This window comes from Mobula hypostoma, chromosome 6 (genome assembly GCF_963921235.1).
Source record: "Mobula hypostoma chromosome 6, sMobHyp1.1, whole genome shotgun sequence".
Classification (NCBI taxonomy): Eukaryota; Metazoa; Chordata; class Chondrichthyes; order Myliobatiformes; family Myliobatidae; genus Mobula; species Mobula hypostoma.
Genome location: NC_086102.1, coordinates 71544909 through 71567962, shown reverse-complemented (window position 1 = coordinate 71567962; position 23054 = coordinate 71544909). Strand labels below are relative to the sequence as shown.

Here is a 23054-nt window from a genome sequence, read left to right as displayed (position 1 = left end):
ACGTAGCGGTGAGTGAAGGATTCGCTATCTGACCCGTTTCTGGTGATGTTAGTTGTAACATCTAACAGGTAATAGAGGCTTGTTGTGCTTGTACTGATGGCGAATTAGGGATTCTATCATAATCGGTTAGACATGTTGCCTCGTTCATTTTTATTTTGTATTTATGTATTTCTGCGGTGCTTATCGCTACTCTTGGGGTTCTCCAGCGTTTCTCAAGTGGAGTACTTCCTGTTAGGTAATGCTGGCAAGCATTTAAGGAAATAGAGAGAGAAAAAAAATACGTGTATTCCAATTGAAAAATAAGAGCTTTGTAAAAAAAAAATTAATCCATCATGACAAGCTGAAGTGAAGTATTTTTAATGTATTGAAAAGGCTGGTAACGTTGCCAGTTGGATTAAAACATTGCCTATTGCATCCTGAACACTGTCAATGCAGTGACCAAATCAGTAACAGCAGGGCAGGATTGGATTTCGCAATAAATGAAAAATAATTAAAGTTGTAAGAGGCAGAAAGATGTAAAAGGAAGATAGTTGCTAAAAAAAAAAGTTAATGAAGGTACCATGGAAATTTATGGGCGGTTAAAGGTTTGGACACACTCAAACTGCTGGTCAGGTAACACCTACGGAAAGAAATAAAGAGTAGACGTATCTTGTCAAGACCCTTCATCAGTGGCTGAAAGAATAAACCTTCTCGCTACCTAATCCATCCCGGACATGTTCCTCCCCTATCTCCCCTAATCGGCCAGAAGATGCAAAAGGTCTCGGCCTGAAAAGTAGACTATCTGTTGAATTACATAGGTGCTGCCTGACCTGCTGAGTTCCTCCAACATTTTGTGTGTTGTAGGGGATGCAAAGGCCTGAAAGCAATATAAATATAGAAATCTACAGCACATTACAGGCCCTTCGGCCCACAATGTTGTGCCAACCACATAAGCTAGAAACTGCATAGAATTTCCTTACTGCGTAGCTCTCTGTTTTTCTAAGCTCCATGTACCTGTCTAGGAATCTCTTAAAAGACCCTATTGTATCCATCTCTACCACAGTCGCTGGTAGCGGATTCCACGCACTCACCACTCTCTCTGTGAAAAACTTACCCCTGACATCCCCTCGGTACCTACTTCCAAGCACCTTAAACTATGCCCCCTCGTGCTAGCCATTTCAGCCCTGGGGAAAAAAGACTCTGGCTGTCCACATGATCAATGCCTCTCATCATCTTATACACCTCTACCATCCTCTGTTGTTCCAAGGAGAAAAGGCCAAGTTCACTCAACCTATTCTCATAAGGTACACCCTCCAATCCAGGCAACATCCTTGTAACCCTCCTCTGCACTCTTTCTATAGTGAGGTGACCAGGAACACTAGGCTCAAAGGCAGTTCTGCCCCACTGTCATGAGACGATTGAGTGATTCACTTTACAATATGATGGACTCTTGATCTCATAATCTACCTTATTGTATAGCCTGCATGCACTACACCTCTCAGTAACTGTATTCTGAGTTCTGCTATTGAGTCCCCCGTGTGTGACTACGCACTCTTCCACTGAATTGATCGGTATCGAGGGTATGCAAAGCAATTTTTCACTGTGTAACTGATGGTGCGGGGTTTCACCGTCCCATATATCTAGATCTCTACAAGGAAGGAGGAAACTGGAGTTGCATTGTGAGAAGCCAGATCAGGGTAGGACATTAACGGAAGTTAGAGAAGTCAATGTTCATGCCATCAGGTTGGAGGCTACCCAGACGGAATATAAGGTGTTGTTCCTCCAACCTGAGTGTGGCTTCATCTTTACAGTAGAGGAGGCCGTGGATAGACACATCAGAGTGGGAATGGGATGTGGAATTAAAATGTGTGGCCACTGGGAGATTCTGCTTTCTCTGGCGGACAGAGCGTAGGTGTTCAGCAAGACGATCCCCCAGTCTGCATCGGGTCTTGCCAATATATAGAAGGCCACATCGGGAGCACCAGACGCAGTATATCATCCCAGCCGACTCACAGGTGAAGTGTCGCCTCACCTGGAAGGACTGTCTGGGGCCCTGAATGGTGGTAAGGGAGGAAGTGTAAGGGCATGTGTAGCACTTGTCTTGCTCACAGGGATAAGTGCCAGGAGGGAGATCAGTGGGGAGGGATGGGGGGGAGCGAATGGACAAGGGAGTCACGTAGGGAGCGATCCCTGCGGAAAGCGGGGGGGGGGGAGGGAAAGATGTACTTAGTGCTGGGATCCCGTTGGATGTGGCGGAAGTTACGGAGAATAATATGTTGGACCCGGAGGCTGGTGGGGTGGTAGGTGAGGACAAGGGGAACCCTATTCCTAGTGGGGTGACAGGAGGATGGAGTGAGAGCAGATGTGCGTGAAACGGGGGAGATGCGTTTAAGAGCAGAGTTGATGGTGGAGGAAGGGAAGCCCAATTCTTTAAAAAAGGAGGACATCTCCCTCGTCCTGGAATGAAAAGCCTCATCCTGAGAGCAGATGCGGCGGAGACAGGGGAATTGCGAGAAGGGGATGGCATTTTTGCAAGAGACAGGGTGAGAAGAGGAATAGTCCAGATATCTGTGAGAGTCAGTAGGCTTATAGCAGACATCAGCAGATAAGCTGTCTCCAGAGATAGAGGCAGAAAGATCTAGAAAGGGAGGGAGGTGTCGGAAAGGGACCAGGTAAACTTGAGGGCAGGGTGAAAGTTGGAGGCAAAGTTAATGAAGTCAACGAGCTCTGCATGCATGCAGGAAGCAGCGCCAATGCAGTCGTCGATGTAGCGAAGGAAAAGTGGGGGACAGATACTAGAATAGGTTTGGAACATAGATTGTTCCACAAAGCCAACAAAAAGACAGGCATAGCTAGGACCCATACGGGTGCCCATAGCTACCCCTTTAGTTTGGAGGAAGTGGGAGGAGCCAAAGGAGAAATTATTAAGAGTAAAGACTAATTCCGCTAGATGGAGCAGAGTGCTGGTAGAGGGGAACTGATTAGGTCTGGAATCCAAAAAGAAGCGGAGAGCTTTGAGACCTTCCTGATGGGGGATGGAAGTATATAGGGACTGGACATCCATGGTGAAAATAAAGCGGTGGGGGCCAGGGAATTTAAAATCATCAAAAAGTTTAAGAGCGTGAGAAGTGTCACGAACATAGGTAGGAAGGGATTGAACAAGGGGGGATAAAACCGTTTCGAGGTATGCAGAGACGAGTTTGGTGGGGCAGGAGCAATCTTTAATGTGCCTGTGTAAGGATTATCATTTCCTTTTTCACTCGTTTTTGTTTTGGTGTTGTACAGTAAATGAAATTTAACATTTTTCTTACATTTTTTCTTTCTCTGCTATTTACTCAGAAGTAAAAAACTATTTCCAGAACTAGAGAGCAAGGCCTCAAAATTGAGGGGCAACCCTTTAGAACAGCAGTAGGGAGGAATTCTTTTAGCCAGAGAGTAGTAAATCTGTGGAATGCTCTGCTGCAGACTTGTGGTGGAGGCCAAGTCTGTGTGTATATTTAAAGTGGAAGTTTATTGTTTCCTGATCAGTCAGTGCATCAAAGTATATGGCGAGAAGGCAGATATATGGGGTTGAGTGGGATCCAGGATCAGCCATGATGGAGTGGTGGAGCAGTCTCGATGGGCTGAATGGCCTAATTCTGCTCCTGTGTCATTGTCTAATTACATCATACACTCGGGTACTTTTTTTTTGCTTAAGTTAAAAATTTAGTTGAATAAGTTAGGCTTGTTGAATTAGCCAACAGGATATTGTATTCATGTTTTTTTTTGGCGAGAGTGCAGGAATAAAATCAGCAGCCATTTTCTAGAGAGCTTGTGATTAAAGCAAAAGGAAGAAGGAGAATGGAAACAGACAAAGAACATAGTGAAATGCTCACAGAACCCATTTGGAAGGACAGATACTGCTGTGGGAGAATGGTCTCACAGAGACTGTGCAGATAACTTTTAGTTAGCTTGTTAGCACACAACGTTGGAGAAAATTTGATGTTTTTTCCCTTGGAAGTTGCAAGAATACTTGTTTCTTGGTACAGGTTCTTCAGTTCATAACTGTTTCAGTATTGTGAGTAAATGCAGTGAAGTAAACTGAATTGATTATGCAACAATGAGCTCCACAATTACGTGGACAATATAGACTGTTATTTATATATGTGATGGGCCTTTTCTTTATTTTGTGAGCTTATACTGGTGTGAGTAAAATTGCTCTTTCCTGGTGAATGGTAAATTTCCATGGATGTGTCAGTGTTTATATAGTAACTGCCTTTGGTTTCCCTTGGAAGATTCATTCAAATTTTCTGATTGTGTTTACCCATATCATATTTATCCTAGATGTGTTTATTTAGTAGAAATGACCTTTTCATCATTATTCCCATGCATTGTTGCGTTATGTTGCTATGAGCCTGTACTATATTCACAGTAATTTAGGCCTGTGGTGAAAGGGTTACGTCAACTATGTCCGTGAAGGCAACCTAATGGTTGTGCCTTTCTTGCAATTTATACACTACCAATCTCCATTCTTTCCAAAGGTCATTGGGCAAATTATTTATGACAATTTTCATATTAGCAAGCATGAGCAATTCATAAATGCCCTGCATGTCTTCCATAGCATTGTAACAACCTTTAAGAAAAAGGCAATAGTTTTAAAGGGCTTTTGCATCATCTAATTTAGTATGCCGCCAAGAAAGATCCTTTTCTATGTAGGCCATGGCGATTACCTCCAACTGCTGGAGCTCTAGCTCCAGCACTTGCAGCCATTAACACTTTAATTTGTGTTATCTTGGCTGCAAGTTATTCCTGCAGCTTAAGTTCCTCCATCTTCCTGCATAGCTGCTGTGCCAAAAGTAATGATAGAAATGAGCCTTGCACGTGCATTGCTGTACACAACTCACTTTATTGCTAAGTTGCTTATCTCAGAAGCGCAACTGAGCCTGTTTAACTGCAGCACTCCATTCCAATTGGTCCACAGCGATAGTCGCGACCTAACCTGTGGGGAGCCCAAATCCAAGAGACCTCACCACCAGTGTGTCATTCTTTTATACCCTGGTCACTTCTCTCCACCGCTACCTGGGTCGATCCTTTGCCCAGATTGACCCATCACGTGACCGTTGCCTTGGGCACTGTGGGCTCAGCTCTGTAGCGACAATACCTTGGTCACCTAGCACCCAGGTCACCCTTCCCCCGCACATCACACATTTGATCTCAGCAATTGCTTCTTACGCTCTCTGACCGACATTTTTGGACTCTTACTACAGCATGTTCTTCCTGATTTTCCCCCAAAACTGTTCTGACTTTTCCTCCAAGGCATGCTTATTTCTGTCTGTTGCCTTGCGTGCAACTCAGTTAAATCAGCCTCCATTTTAACACATACTAATGTGGTATCAAACACATGGGACATCGAACTGCTGGCAACAGAACATGTTACATGCATGTTAGATGTGCTGCTTGCAGCATGTACATCATCCTGTAACTCATTGCCTTTATATGTTGTCACAGCTTGCACTTTAACTTTGTAAATGTTTTCATTTCCCCCAGGGAACTTGCCTTCAATATTGTATGTTTGCTTAATTGCTCTCTCAGTTTCAAGTTCACTGCTTCTAGCTGAAATTATCTTGTCTTCCAAGTGTGCAATGAGACAAAACAGTGGCAGTTTCATTTCAACTTTTCAATAATGGGAACATTTCAATTATTTCAATTCTTAAGCTTTTCAAACAGAACCAAAGTGTGAACTCTTTAGGCAGCCACCACTACAGCTTTCACAACCACCAAATTAGACACAGCAACATTTTACTTCAAAACTATGTTCCAAATACAAACACACAGTGTGAACAACAAAAAAAAAGTCATAATTTCCGCAAGCTGCTCTAGGCTGGTGCGAATGCTGATGTTTGTTTGGTGTAACTGCTGAAAAATCTTTGACAAAATGTATATCATGCCCACAGCTCCAATGATTGCTCCAAAGAGTCGAATTCCTTATTTTGATTCTTTAGTAGCAATTAGCAAACATACAGTTAAGCATTATTAAGCGTGATCTCAATGGACAACAAAGATATGACACCCGCTACAAATTGCCATGATATAAGCATGAATACTTAACTTATTCCCTAAACCGCACCCCCGCTAATGTGACTAGTTGCCATAATAACATAATAAATGTGTAACACAGAATATAGGGCTCTTTCAACACTCTCTGGCTAAAGAAATTCCTCCTCATCTCCATCTTAAATGAGCGTCCCTCTATCATGAGGCTGAGTCCTCTAGTCATAGACTCCCCTACCATGGAAAACATCTTCTCCATATCCACTCTATCAAAGTCTTTCAACATTCGATAGATTTCAATGAGATGCTTCCTCATTCTTCCGAATTCCATTGTATACAGGCCCAGAGCCATCAAAGGCTCCTCGTATAAGCCATTTATTCCCAGAGTCATTTTCATGAACCTCCTTTGAACCCTCTCCAACGTCAGCACATCTTTTCTTAGACTAAGTGCCCCAAACTGCTCACAATACTCCAAGTCACAAACAAGAGAAAATCTGCAGATGCTGAAAATCTGAGCAACACATACAAAATGCTGGAGGAACTCAGCAGGCCAGGCAGCATCTATGGAAAAAGTATAGTCGATGTTTCATGCCAAAACCCTTCAGCAGCTCTCTCCAATGCTCCAAGTGACACTTCTAATGCCTCAACATTACATCCTTGGTTTTATTTTCTTGTTTTTTGAAATGAATGCTAACATTGCATTTGCCTTCCTCACCACTGGCTCAACCTGCATGAGGTCTCCCAAGTCCCTTTACACCTCAGATTTTTGAATTTTCTGTCTTTTTTAGGGGTGTAGACCATCTGGTCCAGGTGAGTTATCTACCTTCAGACCTCTTTTTTCCCAAGTACCTTCTCCCAAGTAATTTCATTCACTTCTGCTGCCTGTCACTTTTGAACTTCCAGCACACTGCTAGTGTCTTCCTAGTGACTCTAGGACAGAATGATGCAAAATGCTTATTCAGTTGGTACATGATTTTCTTGTCCCACATTACTACCTCTCCAGCATCACTTTCCGGCAATTTGATTTCTATTCTCAACTCTTTTACTCGTTATATTTCGAAGAAACTTTTGATATTCTCTTTAATATTATTGGATAGCTTCATATTCTATTTTTTCCTTCTTAATGGCTTTTTTAGTTGCCTTCTGTGATTTTTTTTTTAAAGTTTCCCAATCTCTGCTAGTGTTCCTTTCCAATCATTTTTGGCCAGACCCACTCTCATGCCTCTGTCATTCCCTTTACTTCACTGTAATACTGATACATCTGACTATAGCTTCTCCTTCTCAAATTACAGGGTTAAATCTATCATGTCACTATCACTTATTCTAAAGGTTCTTTTACTTAAGCTCTCTAAACAATTCCAGTTCACTGCAGACCACCTAATCCAGAATAGCTAATCCCCTAGTGGGTTCAACCATAAACTGCTCTCAAAAGCCATCTTGCAGGCATTCTACAAATTTTCCCTTCAGGTATCCAGCGCCAACCTGATTTTCCTAATCTACCTGAATATTTAAATCCCGCCTGACTTTTGTAACATTGCCCTTTTGACGTGCATTTTCTAACTCCCATTGTAATTTGTAGTTCTCATCTTTGCTACTGTTCAGAGGTCTGTATATAATTCCCATCAGGGTCTTTTTACCCTTGCAGTTTGTTAGCTCTACCCACAATGATTCTACACCTTCTGATTCTGTGTCTCCTCTTTCTAAGGATTTGATTTCTTTTTTTTTACCAACGGAGCCACCCCACCCCCCCTCTTTCTACGATACAATGTGTATCCTTGGATGTCAGGCTCCCAGCTATAATCTTCTTTCAGCTATGATTCAGTGATGCCCTCAGCATCATATATACCAATCTCTAACTGTGCTCCAAGATCATTTACCTTATTCTGTATGTGTGCATTCAAGTATAACACCTTCTGTCCTGTTTTCATCATCTTTCTTTGATTTTTTTTCACCCTTTTACAGTGTAGCTCATCCCGTTGACTGCAATTTTGCTCTAACGTTAGCCTGTCGTTGCACACGGTTCACTAAATGTTCTTGAAAAATTGTTAAAAATAGTCTAGAGAAACAGAAAATGCTGATGGAACTCAGCAGGTCAGACAGCATCTATGGAAATAATTAAACAGTCGATGTTTCAGGCTGAGACCCTTCTTCAGGACTTGAAAAGAAGGGGGAAGAAGCCAGAATAAGAAGGTGGGGGCAGGGGGAGGTGAACAAATTCGAAGGTGATTGGTGAAACCAGGTCGGTGGGAGAGAGGGGGAGTATGAAGTAAGAAGCTGGTAGATGACAGATAGAAAAGGTAAAAGGCTGGAGAAAGAATCTGATAGGAGAGGAGAGTGGACCATGGGAGAAAGGGAAGGTGTGGGGGCACTAGGGAAATGTGTTAGGCTGCTGAGGAGAAGAGACGAGACCAAAGGAGGGAATGAAGAGGGGAAAATTTTTTACTGGAAATTGGAGAAGTCCATACCATCAGGTTGGAGGCTACCTCTATGGAACATGAGGTTTGCTCCTTCACCCTAAGAGTGGCCTCATTTGGGGCAGAAGAAGATGTAATGGATTGACATGTCAGAACAGGAATGGGGATAGGGATTGAACTGGTTGGCCATCTGGAAATTCTGCTTTTTGTGGATGGAATTGAAGTGCTTGACCAGTGTTTCCCAGTGGGGATGCTACTGTCCCCCTCCCAAGGGGATAGTTACGTGTTCTAAGGGGGCATTAGGGGAAATAGAAGTCATTGGGGGGGGGCGTTTAATATTCTTGGGGTGGGGAGGGAGTGAGTGGCACCCTATCTTGAGCCACGAGACCTGACTGACGATTAGTAGAGCAGGCGTAAGGATGAGATACTGGGACACAGGAAGAACAATAGCTCTGCAGGCAGTGAAATAGAGCCCATCAGTAAACTTGCCAATCCCGAGGATTCCTCCTGAGGTGTTCAAAACGACCTTAGCTTCATATGTGCAGTCAAGAACCATCTTTGAGGACTATGCGATCTTGCGTGTTTGGTCAATCATGCTAACTGGAATAGTGTAAAGATAGCTTGTTGAACACCAGCTCTATCCCGACTAACATTCAGATTCCAATCTGAATCCTTGTCAACGTAATTTTCGTTGTTGTGATCATCTTCATCTTCCCCTCGCCGCTCCTGTATGTGCAGCTACTATCGTTCTATCTGTGTCAACTCGTTGCCGTCATCAACATCCGATAGGCATTCCCAGTTTATATTAATTTTTAATTTTAATTCACCCCTGTTAATGGTGGATAAATCTCTCAGTCTGAAGCTGGTGAACCCTTGAAATCTAATCCTATTAAGAAACAGAAACTATAGAAATTGTGTTGATGCACTGTTGCCTACCTAGAGTATAGTATTATTCCATTCCCGTCAGATCAATGATGACTGTGTGTCTTATTTGTAATACTGTATTGTCTAATGAAGCCATGAAACCATCAAGATTGCAGGAACACTTCCATAAAAAACACCCTGAATAGGCTACTTATGATATTACTGAGTTCCAGAAGATGAAAGAAGCATTTGTAAAGTGTTGCACACGAGTCATTTGACAAGAAAGCTAAAAATAACCTTGATAGTGGTCTCATTGCTTCTTATAACATTTCCAGAATGATAGCAAAGTGTGGAAAATCTCATACAATTGATGAAAGATTAATAATGCCTGCTGTATCAGAAGTGTTCACCACTGCTCTCAAAGGATACCAGTATTTTAAAATCAGTTTATCTGAGTAATAACTGTCGCTTGTCGTATTGACAAAATGAGTGAAGACATTGAGTAATCAACTATGCACAAAGCTACAAAAAAAAATGGAGTTTGGGATACAACTGGATGAATCAACTGTGAGACAGTAAGGTATTGCTAATGGTATATATACGGTTTTTCAAAAATGGAAAAGTTTGAGGAGATTTTTTGAAAAAAGTTAAAAACAAATATCAATGGAGAATCAATCTACGATGAGCTCAAACTGTACATTGTACAATGCAAAAAGTATTTTGATTAGGAACATGGCGCAACAGATGGAGCACCATATGACAGGTTGCCATGCTGGTTTAATGGCATTTATGAAAAAAGAAATTTCAAGACTATTTGTAATCCATTGTGATCACAGCAAAAAACCTCAGCCAGTGACTTTTTCAAGCACGCCCTTGCCCAAAGCCTTCTGTTGAGATGAAACCTCGCTCGGTGATTTTATGTCTGCTTTACTTTACTACTAAGGAAGCAATTCTTCGAGATGCTAGAAAGCAGGGGAAGCTAATTTATAATGGAGTAGAGATTCGCATAGTTGAAGATTTTGCCCCAGAGGTTTATGCAGAAAGAATTAAATATCGCAAAGTGATGGCTGAACTTTATAAGAAGAACTGTTGTCCCTCTTTGCGTTATTCAGCTCGTTTGAGAATTTCTCCACCTAATGCTCACCCAAAATGATTTAACTCCCCAGAAGAGGCTTAGAAATTTATGAAGGAGTTTAAGCCTGTCTTGCAAGCAACTTAAACACTTAATCCTTGGTTGGGAGTTGTTTGTAGCTGGATTGTTGAAAGTTTAATTTGCGTTTTATGTCTGCCCAGACATCGTTTTGGCTGTTTCATTCTTTTCATTAGGATTTGTAAGAGTTTAACTCTAGTCGTAACATATTATTTGGTTGGATCTATCTTTTAATTAATTTAAGATGGCCGCTGTTAACTGCGATTTGACCTCTTAGACATCATATCAAAATATTTGGAATTTGTTTATTTCTTCATGTATGTGTTGCTGTGTCTTTAGTCAGTGGTGTTAGCATATAACTTTTTAAGAAGAGTCTGCCTATTGGAGGCGGGTTTAGGGATTATAGTTCAGTATGCTGTCCGCCTATTGGATGGTTTTCGGGCTTTGGGGGAGGGGGTGGGGCTATTAGTTTAGGTTTTTTCGACTGGGCAGTCTTGCGAGGTTTTCCTGTCAATCATGTTTTTTTTCTCTCTCTGATCGAATCCGTAATTTGTTTTTCCCTGCGGGTGTGATCTGTCCCGGTGCACTAACTTTAAAAAAATTTTAAATTAAAGCCTTATTATGGATGTTAATAAAATTAATATGATCTCTTAGAACCCGAATGGCTTGAACCAGTCTATTAAGCGTAGAAAGATCTTTAAGAAATTAAAAACACTTCAAGCTGATATTATTTTTGCGCAAGAGACTCATATCCATAGGGAGGATGAAAACTTTTTTTAAATTTTGGAGGGGCTCTCAGTTTCACTCTTTATCAGTAACTAAAATTAGTGGGGTATCTATTTTTATTAATTTAAAACTCCCTCTTGTACATTTTAATACTGTCACTGATTCAATTGGAAGATACTTAATTGTTACTGGTTTGTTATATGGTCAATAGATGGCTTTGGTGTGTGTGTGTGCACCTAATGTAGATAGCTCTGAATTTTTTAAGAGGTTATTTTCTGCATTGCAGAACTTAAATGAATATAAGTTTATCACAGGCAGTGACTTTTAAGTGTTACCTCAACAGTTGATAGGTCGTCAACCAATCCATGGCTTCCTAATAAGGCTGTGACCTGTATTAATTCTTTTTTACTAGAATACGGCTTGGTCAATATTTGGAGATTTCTCCATCCTAAAGATGAGGATTTTCTTTTTTTTCCACATGTACATCATAAATATTCAAGAATTGATTATTTTTTGTTGGATATGCGAATGGTGCCTTATATTGCTGTCTTTATGTATAATGCTATTGCGTTGTCGGAGCATGCGCCCACGAAACTAATACTGATAATATACGGAATGCATCTCAGTGGAGGTTTAATGCTACACTGCTGCATGATTCAGCATTTGTAAGTTCTATTAAAGAGCAAATTTCTCCATTTTTTGATTTAAATACAACTGAGAGTATGTCAAATTTGGTTATTTGGGATGCGATGAAATCTTTTCTTAAGGGACAGATAATCTCATATTCAGTAGCTTTAAGAAGGAAAACTAAAGCGGAACTTTTAGTGATTACTAACAGGGTTAAAGAAATAGATAAAGTTTATTCAGTAACACCTAGTGAAGATCTATATAAGGAAAGGGTGGAACTTCAAACACAGCATGACCTGCTTTTGACTTTTCCCATTGAGCAGCAACTTTTGAAATCTAAAAGCCAATTTTATATACATGGGGATAAGTCAGGTAAATTGTTGGCCGATCAACTTAAAGCAACTATGGCTAGAAGGCAGATTTTGAAAATAAGAAGAACTGATAGAACTGAAACATCAGATTGTTAGGAAATGAATAAAAATGAATAAGGTATTTCTGGATTTTTATTCCAACCTTTATAAATCTGATTTTCCAGACAATACTACTTTTATGAATAGATTCTTGCAAAGATTGAATATACCCAAAATTTCTATTCAAGGTATGAATACATTAGATGCGCCTATTAAACGAGAGGAAATAGCAAGGGCTATATCCTCTTTTCAATCAGGTAAAGCTCTGGGACCGGGTGGATTTACAGTAGAGTTTTTTGAAGACTTTTACTGAAATACTTGCACCTCATTTATGCCAAATTTTCACTGATTCTATATCCTCTGGGACCCTTTCGAAAACTTTCTGAGGCATCAATTTCATTAATTCCCAAAAAAGAAAAAAGATTGATCTGAATGTGCCTCTTACAGACCAATTTCCTTACTAAATGTGGATTCTAAAATTCTTTCTAAGATTTTGGCTAACAGGCTCGAGAATATTTTGCCTAAGGTTATTTCTAAGGATCAAATGGGATTTATTAAGAATAGATATTCATATTTTAATATTTGGAGATTATTGAACATTATTCATTCCTCTCCATCTAAAGAATCCAAATGTGTTGTTTCCCTTGATGCAGAGAAAGCCTTTGATAGGGTAGAATGATCTTATTTATGCGAGGTTTTAGAAAGATTTAATTTTGATCCAGGTTTTATTTCTTGGATTAAACTGATCTATCAAGCTCCTATGGTGGCAGTTATAACTAACAATCAAAAATCTCCTTATCTTAGGCTATACAGAGGTACCCGGCAGGGCTGTCCTCTTAGTCCACTGTTATTCATTCTGGGTTTAGAACCTCTTGCTATTGATCTTCAGGATTTCAACAATGTTCAGGGTATTAAGAGAGAAGATAACGTGCATAAGGTTTGGTTGTATGCAGATGACTTGTTAGTTTATATTTCAGACCCTAAGTAATCTATTCCTTCTATGTTATCTATATTTTCTGAATTTAGTAGTTTTTCTGGATATAAATTATATTTGCACCAAAGTGTGTTATTTCCTATTAATAACCACTTGGATCAATATGATCAAATTCCTTTTCGCATTGCTAAAAATAACTTTACTTATCTTGGTATTAAAATTACCAAAAGTTTTAAGGACCTGTATAAATATAACTTTCTTCCATTAATTGAATACACGCAACAAATATTTTCTGAATGGTCTCCTATTACATTATCATTAATTGGTCGAATTAATGCTATTAAAATGATAGTGCTACCGAAGTTCTTGTATGTATTTCAAGCCTTTGTTCCTAAACGGTTTTTCGATAGAATAGACTCAAATTTTATCTTAAATTTGGAATAATAAAAATCCTAGATTGAGTAAACCTCTATTGCAGAAATTAAAAAAGCATGGTGGTATGGCTTTCCCAAATTTTAGAATGTATTGCTAGGCAATTAATATTGGATATATTTTGTTTTGGATTCATTATTCAGACATACATGATTGTCCTTTATGGGTGGATTTGGAGAAAAACTCAGTGAAGGGGTATTCTTTGGCCTCTTTACTAGGAGCTCCTCTTCCTTTTTTGCTTCTAAGATTGGTAGTCGAGACCTCAATCCCATTATTAAACATACATTAAGAATTTGGTTTCAGTTTCATAGATTTTTTGAGTTTAATAACTTCGTTCTTTCTAGTAAAATCCATCTTAATTACATTTTTAAGCCATCAATTTCCAATCAGAGCTTTTTAATTTGGAAAACCAAAGGAATAATAACTTTTTTAGATTTGTTTATGGGAGATTGTTTAATGTCTTTCACTCAGTGGACAAATATGACTTATCTAATGCACACTTTTTTAGATATTTACAAATTAGGAATTTTTAAAGTAGTTTACTTCCAAATTTTCCCTCTGCTTATCCACCCAACATGATAAATACTCTTTTTCAGGTTAAACCATTTCAAAAAGGACTGAAAGCTGTAATTTATAAATGATTATTGAATTTGCGAAAGGTATCTAATGATAAAATTAAAGGTGCGTGGGAATTGGAATTTCGAGAGTCATTTTCAGATAATCAATGTAATAAAATATGTCATTTGGTAAATTATTCATCTATTTGTGCCCATCATTCCTTGATACAGTTCAAGGTAGTACATCGGGCACATATGTCAAAGGATAAATTAGCCCGTATTTTCCCCAATATTAATCCTATTTGCGACAGATGTAATATTGAGGTGGCTACTTTAACTCATATGTTTTCTTCTTATATCAAGATAGATAATTTTTGGAAAGATGTCTTTAAAACTTGATCAAAAGTCTTGAATTTGGATCTACAACTGATTTATTTCCAGTCCTTATATACTTCCATCCCCCATCAGGAAGGTCTCAAAGCTCTACGCTTCTTTTTGGATTCCAGACCTAATCAGTTCCCCTCTACCACCACTCTGCTCCGTCTAGCGGAATTAGTCCTTACTCTTAATAATTTCTCCTTTTGCTCCTCCCATTTCCTCCAAACTAAAGGTGTAGCTATGGGCACCCGTATGGGTCCTAGCTATGCCTGCCTTTTTGTTGGGTTTGTGGAACAATCTATGTTCCGTGCCTATTCTGGTATCTGTCCCCCACTTTTCCTTCGCTACATCGACGACTGCATTGGCGCTGCTTCCTGCACGCATGCAGAACTCGTTGACTTTATTAACTTTGCCTCCAACTTTCACCCTGCCCTCAAGTTTACCTGGTCCATTTCCGACACCTCCCTCCCCTTTCTAGATCTTTCTGTCTCTGTCTCTGGAGACAGCTTATCCACTTATGTCTACTATAAGCCTACTGACTCTCACAGCTATCTGGACTATTCCTCTTCTCACCCTGTCTCTTGCAAAAACGCCATCCCCTTCTCGCAATTCCTCCATCTCCGCCGCATCTGCTCTCAGGATGAGGCTTTTCATTCTAGGACGAGGGAGATGTCTTCATTTTTTAAAGAAAGGGGCTTCCCTTCCTCCACTATCAACTCTGCTCTTAAACGCATCTCCCCCATTTCACGTACATCTGCTCTCACTCCATCCTCCCACCACCCCACTAGGAATAGGGTTCCCCTGGTCCTCACCTACCACCCCACCAGCCTCCGGGTCCAACATATTCTCCGTAACTTCCGCCACCTCCAACGGGATCCCACCACTAAGCACATCTTTCCCTCCCCCACTCTCTCTGCATTCCGCAGGGATCGCTCCCTACACAACTCCCTTGTCCATTCGTCCCCCCCATCCCTCCCCACTGATCTCCCTCCTGGCACTTATCCGTGTAAGCGGAACAAGTGCTACACATGCCCTTACACTTCCTCCCTTACCACCATTCAGGGCCCCAAACAGTCCTTCCAGGTGAGGCATCACTTCACCTGTGAGTCGACTGGGGTGATATACTGCGTCCGGTGCTCCCGATGTGGCCTTTTATATATTGGTGAGACCCGACGCAGACTGGGAGACCGCTTTGCTGAACATCTACGCTTTGTCCGCCAGAGAAAGCAGGATCTCCCAGTGGCCACACATTTTAATTCCACATCCCATTCCCATTCTGACATGTTATCCACGGCATCCTCTACTGTAAAGATGAAGCCACACTCAGGTTGGAGGAACAATACCTTATATTCCGTCTGGGTAGCCTCCAACCTGATGGCATGAACATTGACTTCTCTAACTTCCGCTAGGCCCCACCTCCCCATCGTACCCCAGCTGTTACTCATTTTTATGCACACATTCTTTCTCTCACTCTCCTTTTTCTCCCTCTGTCCCTCTGAATATACCTCTTGCCCATCCTCTGGGTCACCCCCCCCCCGTCTTTCTTCCCAGACCTCCTGTCCCATGATCCTCTCATATCCCCTTTTGCCTATCACCTGTCCAGCTCTCGGCTCTATCCCTCCCCCTCCTGTCTTCTCCTATCATTTTGCATCTCCCCCTCCCCCTCCAGCTTTCAAATCCCTTACTCACTCTTCCTTCAGTTAGTCCTGACGAAGGGTCTCGGCCTGAAACGTCGACTGCGCCTCTTCCTATAGATGCTGCCTGGCCTGCTGCGTTCACCAGCAACTTTGATGTGTGTTGATTTATTTACAGCAATTTTTGGGATCACTCCACCGGAAGCAGGACATATTCCTGTTTCCGATCAACTTTATTGGCTAGGAAGCCATTTTGCTTAAATGGAAGGACTCTAATCCACCTACTGTTTTTTTTTAATTGGCTTTCCTCCATTATGTCCTGTCTAAGTTTAGAGAAAATAAGAAGATGGACATTTGATACATCCTTTAAATTTGAAGAAACCTGGCGACCTTTTATTCAATATTTTCATATGGTTTGATGCTCTTCTAGTTACTTTCTTGAAACTTTGGATTTGATCAAAAAGTTTCTCTTTTTTCTTGCTTTTACACTCAGTATGGGCTGCCCAGTCCCCTTCTTTTTTCTTTTTTTTTCTTATTTTTTGTTTTTGTCTATAGAGAAGTGGTTTTTATATATATATATATATATATATAAAAAATATAGAAGTTTCTTTATCTTTTTTCTTTTTATGAAATGATAAGAGGAGAATTGATTATCTTATTTTTTATTATATACTATTAGATTAATACTAGGTATGATCTTGATAATGTTTATTTTACCTTTTATATGTATTGTTATCTATGTAGATATTTGAGATAATCCGCTTGTATATATGTACTTTCTTTAAATTAATAAAAAGATTGATAAAGAAAAGAGACTTTTTCAAGCATGACTCTTATAATATCTGCTATCAACAAAATTAAAACTCATCCATTAAGTAGCAGAATATTTTGCCAGTTATGTCAAGATAATGATGAAGAGTTTGAAAGCTTGTTTCTTCACATTGAAGTGCATTGGCTGTCAAAAGGCTGCTTCTTAAAACGTTTCGTTCATCTTTTTGACACTGTGGTTGAATTTTTGCTCAAAATCAACAAGATATTGGGAAACCAGATTGAGCTTCAATGTGAAAAATGTGGCACACATAGCCAATCTATATGACAAAATGAACATTAAAAATGTGAAACTGCAGGGTGAGAATTACAACTTAATCCAGGCAAAAAGAGCAGTGTCCACTTTTATTAGAAAATTGGAAATAGATAAACAGAACATTGGAAAAAAGAATGTTCTCACAGTTTCCCTGCATGGAAAGTATAGCACTCTTTTTCACAGATGGTAATTTACACGAGTACATCTTACACCTGCAGTCATTGAAGGAGGATTTTCAGAATCAATTCAAGGATTTGAACAATCTGAAAATTCCAGACTGGTAATTAACCGATTTCTTTGCAAGGTGGAAATATAGGAAGAGAGCTTGCAAGAAGAAGTTATTGCAATTCAGGATGATGAAGCAAAACTGCTTTTCAAAAATATCGCCTTTTGTGATACAGGCTACACTGTCATACAAAGTTTCCTGGTCTTTGGAGAAGAGCCAAACTGCTCTTCATTACATTTCCATTCCACCTTGTTGAAAAGGGCTTCAGTGCTGTGAGCCACATACTCACAAAAAACAGAAACTGCTTAGACATTGTTATGTGTGGGGACTTGAGGCTTTTGCTGTTACAACTTGAACCAGATATTTCAACTCTTGCTATAAAACCATCAAGCTCAAGGATCACATTGTTATCAAAGCTGCTGTACAGCACACAGGTGCTGTGTAAGCTAGGCTTAAAGACAAATTGAAGTTTAAAGCAGCATCATTTTTCTTATGTTAGCGCATGGTTGACATGTTCTTACACCATGGTGGGCACCGGAAAGTGTATTGTGTCTTAAGACAGGCAGTGGCAAGTATGAAGTTGCTTTAGGCTAAAAATGGTTGGGAAAGGCTGTGTTTGACAAAGTCGTTCCCTAATCTATATCAGATCTTACCAACGTAGAGGAGGATACAGCAGACAACACCAACGGATACATATGTGAAATATTACCTCAACTGGAAAGACTATTTAGGGCCCTGAATGGAGTTGAGCGAGGAGGTGAGTGGGCAGATGTAGCACTTCTGCTGCTTGCAGGGATAAGTGCTAGAAGTGGGATAAGTGAAGAAAAAATGGATAAGGGAATCATGGATCCCTGTGGAAATGATCTATGCCAGTCATCAGGCGATCTCTGGGATTTGGCAGAATAACACATCCTGATGCGTGGAGTACTTTTATTATTAGTCCAGCATGCTATCACACCATTATGTAAAGACCTCTGTCAACAAAGTGTTATTGAGCTTTTCTCGTTTCTGCTGTTGATACTTTTAAAGCAAGTGTAAGGTGCAAGCTCAAGACTGGCTGACTGGATGTGTGTACGCTAGCACAGATGAGACCAGCAGAAATATCTGCTGCAATGTCCATCCCTCCTGAGTATCAAACTGCAGTCTAGTTGTCATGTGACTGCTGAAGTCTGGGGGTGACCTGTCCTTGAGTTTGCCACAAGTGGAGAATGGAAGAAAAATAGCACTGCCATCATTGTTTCCACACACTATTAATAGATTATGTTATCAGAAGCATTTATAGACTTCCATATTTCAAGATTGGAATTGATCTGTTCATGCCATTAATTTTTGGAGAAAGCAGCAATTTAGTGTAGCAACATTTGCTACCACTATATTGTACTAATGTTCATATCAACCTCAACCTAAAATATAGGAGACTAAAAGAGAGGCTGATATTGTATTGTTTTCCAGTTTAATATGGTGCTTCTGAGGACGAGTGACATCTTTCTGGTGGTTCCTAAAGCAAGAAATACAACTAAATACTCTATTAATAGCACTTTTTCTGTAAAACCATATAACAATTACAGCATGGAAACAGGTCATCTCGGCCCTTCTAGTCTGTGCTGAACTCTTACTCTCACCTAGTCCCACCGACCTGCACTCAGCCCATAACCCTCCATTCCTTTCCTGTCCATATATCTATACAATTTAACTTTAAATGACAACATCGAACGTGCCTCAACCACTTCTGCTGGAAGCTCATTCCACACAGCTACCACTCTCTGAGTAAAGAAGTTCCCCCTCATGTTACCCCTAAACTTTTGCCCTTTAACTCTCAACTCATGTCCTCTTGTTTGAATCTCCCCCATAATAAAGAAATCATGGTAATTGAAAAGGCAAACAAAGCTGAGGCTGACTCGAGGGTCAAGGGGTGTGGGCGCATTGCAAAGTTGGAGCAAGGTTGAGGCATGTTCGAGGAGAAGTCAGAGCGAGGTCGAGACGGAAGAGTTTTGGAGCTCGTCCACCTGAACCAAGAGCAAGGTCTGATCAATCCAAAGGGTGGGTACAGGCTGGTACGTGGTGTTAGGGTCCAGGACTCGAATGTATCAATGCAACATGGCCTAGGTCTTAGAACAAGGAAGGACCTGATGTTTGGACGATTTAAATGCCAGGCCAGATGGATTGAAAAGGCAGGGTGTAGGGACTGGAGGTGAGGGTCAGGCCATTTCTGTGCGCTGCTCCACTTTTTGCTGCACTGAGGCCGTGGTTATGGGCCTGCTTCGGTTGCTCTGGGCTTCGTGTCTGTGAGCTTCATGACAGTTTGCTGTGCTGTATGATGATCTGAGGCTGATAATAAATGTACTTTGAATTGTAATTATAATAGATGTGGGCTTTGCTTTTTACCAGATGGGTTCCTTGTTACTGTTATATTGGTGCAATTAATCTCATCTCCTTTCTGGAATAAAATAATTTAAAATGTGTATTAATATCAAATAAATCACGATTGTATAACACCTTATATTTTTCAAGATTGCCTAAAATTGTTTAACTTGCAATAATGTAATAATTTTTCAGGCAAAGTCCACACCGACTATACGCACGGTTTGATCCTTCAGAGATAACATGCATGTCACTATTGGAGATAAGGATCGCATCCTGGATTTTGATTTTTGTTTTTCCCATTATTGCATGTAATTAAATGAAAAATTATTTTATGAATAGTGCTGACTGTCCTAAAAAAAAGATCAATTCTATACAAATTACTAGTCTTGGTTAAATCACAAAGTTTTAGCTCTTGTTGCAATGGGATGCCCTGTTCCGTACATTGGCACCCATTTTGCATCAATAAGTGTCTTTTTGAAATTACTTTGCTGTAAATAATGTGTATTATCTCAATTGACTACTTTTCTTTCCTCTTACAGGTTCAATGACTATCAGTGTAAAATATGGCCTAGACAGAACCAAATGCAGATGGAGAGAATTCTTGTAATGATTCCACAAGATTCCCTTGTCACAAGTTGGTGCTTCACTTGTCTTTGATCCACTGCCTCTACTGCTCTTTTGTCATAGTACAATGGCTTACAAGTTTGCAGCTCAAAGTTTTCTTCAAAAATTAAGACTTCTGTTAATTTTTGTTAGTCTTGGCTCTATTGTTACTTGGCTGGCAACCAGTAACATGCAGGAGCTAGTAAAGGAAATTCACCACCGACCTGTGATACCTAGATTTTGGAAGATGTCAAATCGGAGTGAAGGACAGATGACATCAGTTTGTCCACTTTGCTCACCAAAATTATCTCCAACTACATCACATTTGCCATTGTGCCCATTTCTAACGCCATATCTACGTAAGTTTAAGGAAATTTTTAATTAAGAGAAGGGAGGAAGAATTTACAAGTATTTGGGAATAATTTTGTTTTGGAAATATATATAAAATAAACTTATGGGAACTCATTTATGGGGCAGGCTATTGTGAAATGGAGAAGTCATTATTATGAAATTCACTTTTTTCTTGAGGTAAGACTGAAGTATGGTATTCATTTAGCCTGAAATAGTTCTCAATGGACGCATTTAACTGGCATAATTGAGATAAGAAGAATGATAGCCATTACCTACAGGTGGGCACTGAAAATGCTTTGCAGCCAATGCAAGTCCTTTTCAAGTTGTTCTACCCTTGTAATGTAGGAAACCCTGCAGCCAATTTGATTATGTAGAACATCCCTATAACAATTTGAAAATAACCTGGTCATTATCCCAGCTATTACTGTTTGGGGAGTAAACTATTTCAGTGATTTTATTTTATTGTTTGGAATAAATATTGGCTAGAACACTGGATATGCACACTGCTCTTTTTTTGATTAAATGAAAAAGTTTTGCACCACCTTTGTGTGTTTACTTGGCATTGGTACTCTAGCATTTTCATCTGAAAGTTTTCACCTTGGGTGTCAGCCGATATTTTTATGGTGATGTCTCCAGGGCGAGAGACAAATCTAACACCTCACTGGTACCTGCTGAGGCATTTGTGATTTTGAAAATCAAGGTCAGCAGGTTTTTATTGGGTCAAAAGTGCATAAATGGAATTGAGGTGCAGATTAGCTAAGAAGAGTCTCTATGGACCGAATGGTCCACTTGTGCTTCCTCGAAAAGTCCTGTTGGGTGTGATCGTGCAGATATTGTAGGTGTTCCTAGTATCAGTGAAGAGGCAAAATAATGGCAAAAGTATACTCTGGATAAAGAATCTTGGCCTAAAATATTGACTGTTTACTCCTTTCCATAAATTTTATTTACTATTTATTGAGCTGCAGTGCAGAATAGCTCTTCTGGCCCTTTGAGCCGTGCCTCCCAGCAATCCCTGGGTTTCTGCCACCCGCAGAAGCCTTTGGACGATTCGGTAGTTGTGGGCTGTATCAGCTGGGTTCAAGAGTCTGAGTACAGAAGAGTTTTGTTGAGTGATGTGGATTGAATCACCTGCAGCTCAACATCACTTAAGACTGAGGAGATGGTGGTGGACTTCAGGAAGGTGAAAACACCCTGCATTCCCATCTCCATCAAGGGAATGGATGTGGAAATCGTTCGGGACTTCAAATACCTGGGTACTAAGCAACTACCATCAACAGGTCACTTGTAACACCAGAGGAAACAACACACTGGACCATTGCTAAACCACCATCAAGAATGCCTACCGTGCTATTCCACACCCTCACTTTGGGAAGTCTGATCACCTGGCTGTACTTCTACTTCCTGAATATAGGCAGAGACTGAAGACTGCAGCACCAGTAGTGAGGACCAAGAAGGTATGGACAAGGGAAGCACAGGAGAACTGCTTTGAATTGGTGGACTGGACTGTATTCAGGAATTCATCTTCGAACATGGATGAGTATGCTACAGTTGTTACCGACTTCATTAAAACCTGTGTGGATGAGTGTGTGCCCACAAAGACTTGCTGTACATTCCCAAACCAAAAGCCATGCATGAACTAGGAGGTACATCGTCTGCTAAAGGCTAGATCTGTGGCATTCAAGTCCGGCAACCCAGGCCTGCACCAGAAAACCAGGTATGATTTGCGGAGAGCCATTTCAAGGGTGAACGAGGTTGGAGGCCACATCGGATGCACGGCAACTCTGGCAGGGCTTGCAAGACATTACTTCCTACAAAGCGAAACCCAATAGCATGAGTGGCAGCGATGCTTCACTACCAGATGAGCTCAATGCTTTCTATGCACACCTTGAAAGGGAGAACAACTACAGCTGTGAAGATCCCTGCTGCACCTGATGACCCTGTGATCTCCGTCTCAGAGGCCAATGTTAGGCTGTCTTTAAAAAGAGTGAACTCTCACAAGGCAGAAGGTCCAGATGGAGTACCTAGTAAGGCTCTGAAAACCTGTGCCAACCAACTAGCGGGCGTATTCAAGGACATTATCAACCTCTCACTGCTACGGGCAGAAGTTCCCACTTGCTTCAAAGAGGAATCAATCATACCAGTGCCTAAGAAGAATAATGTGGGCTGCCTTAATGACTATCGCCTGGTAGCACTCACATCGACAGTGATGGAATGCTTTGAGAGGTTGGTCATGACTAGGCTGAACTCCTGCCTCAGCAAAGACCTGGACCCGTTGCAATTTGCCTATCACC

At 40.5% G+C, this 23054-nt stretch overlaps 1 protein-coding gene across 2 annotated transcripts in view; it reads left to right on the top strand.

Moving 5' to 3' along the window:
* The window catches only part of b4galt4 (UDP-Gal:betaGlcNAc beta 1,4- galactosyltransferase, polypeptide 4), a 47072-nt gene that overhangs the window by 210 nt on the left and 23808 nt on the right, over positions 1–23054 (top strand). The window contains exon 2 of one of the 2 annotated variants that reach the window (XM_063050978.1): positions 20349–20443. In XM_063050978.1, coding sequence (XP_062907048.1) covers positions 20392–20443 — 52 coding nt within the window. In that variant the 5' untranslated portion in view covers positions 20349–20391. Of the gene's footprint in view, positions 1–20348; positions 20772–23054 lie in introns of both variants that reach the window. The other variant, XM_063050977.1, reaches the window with a different exon arrangement.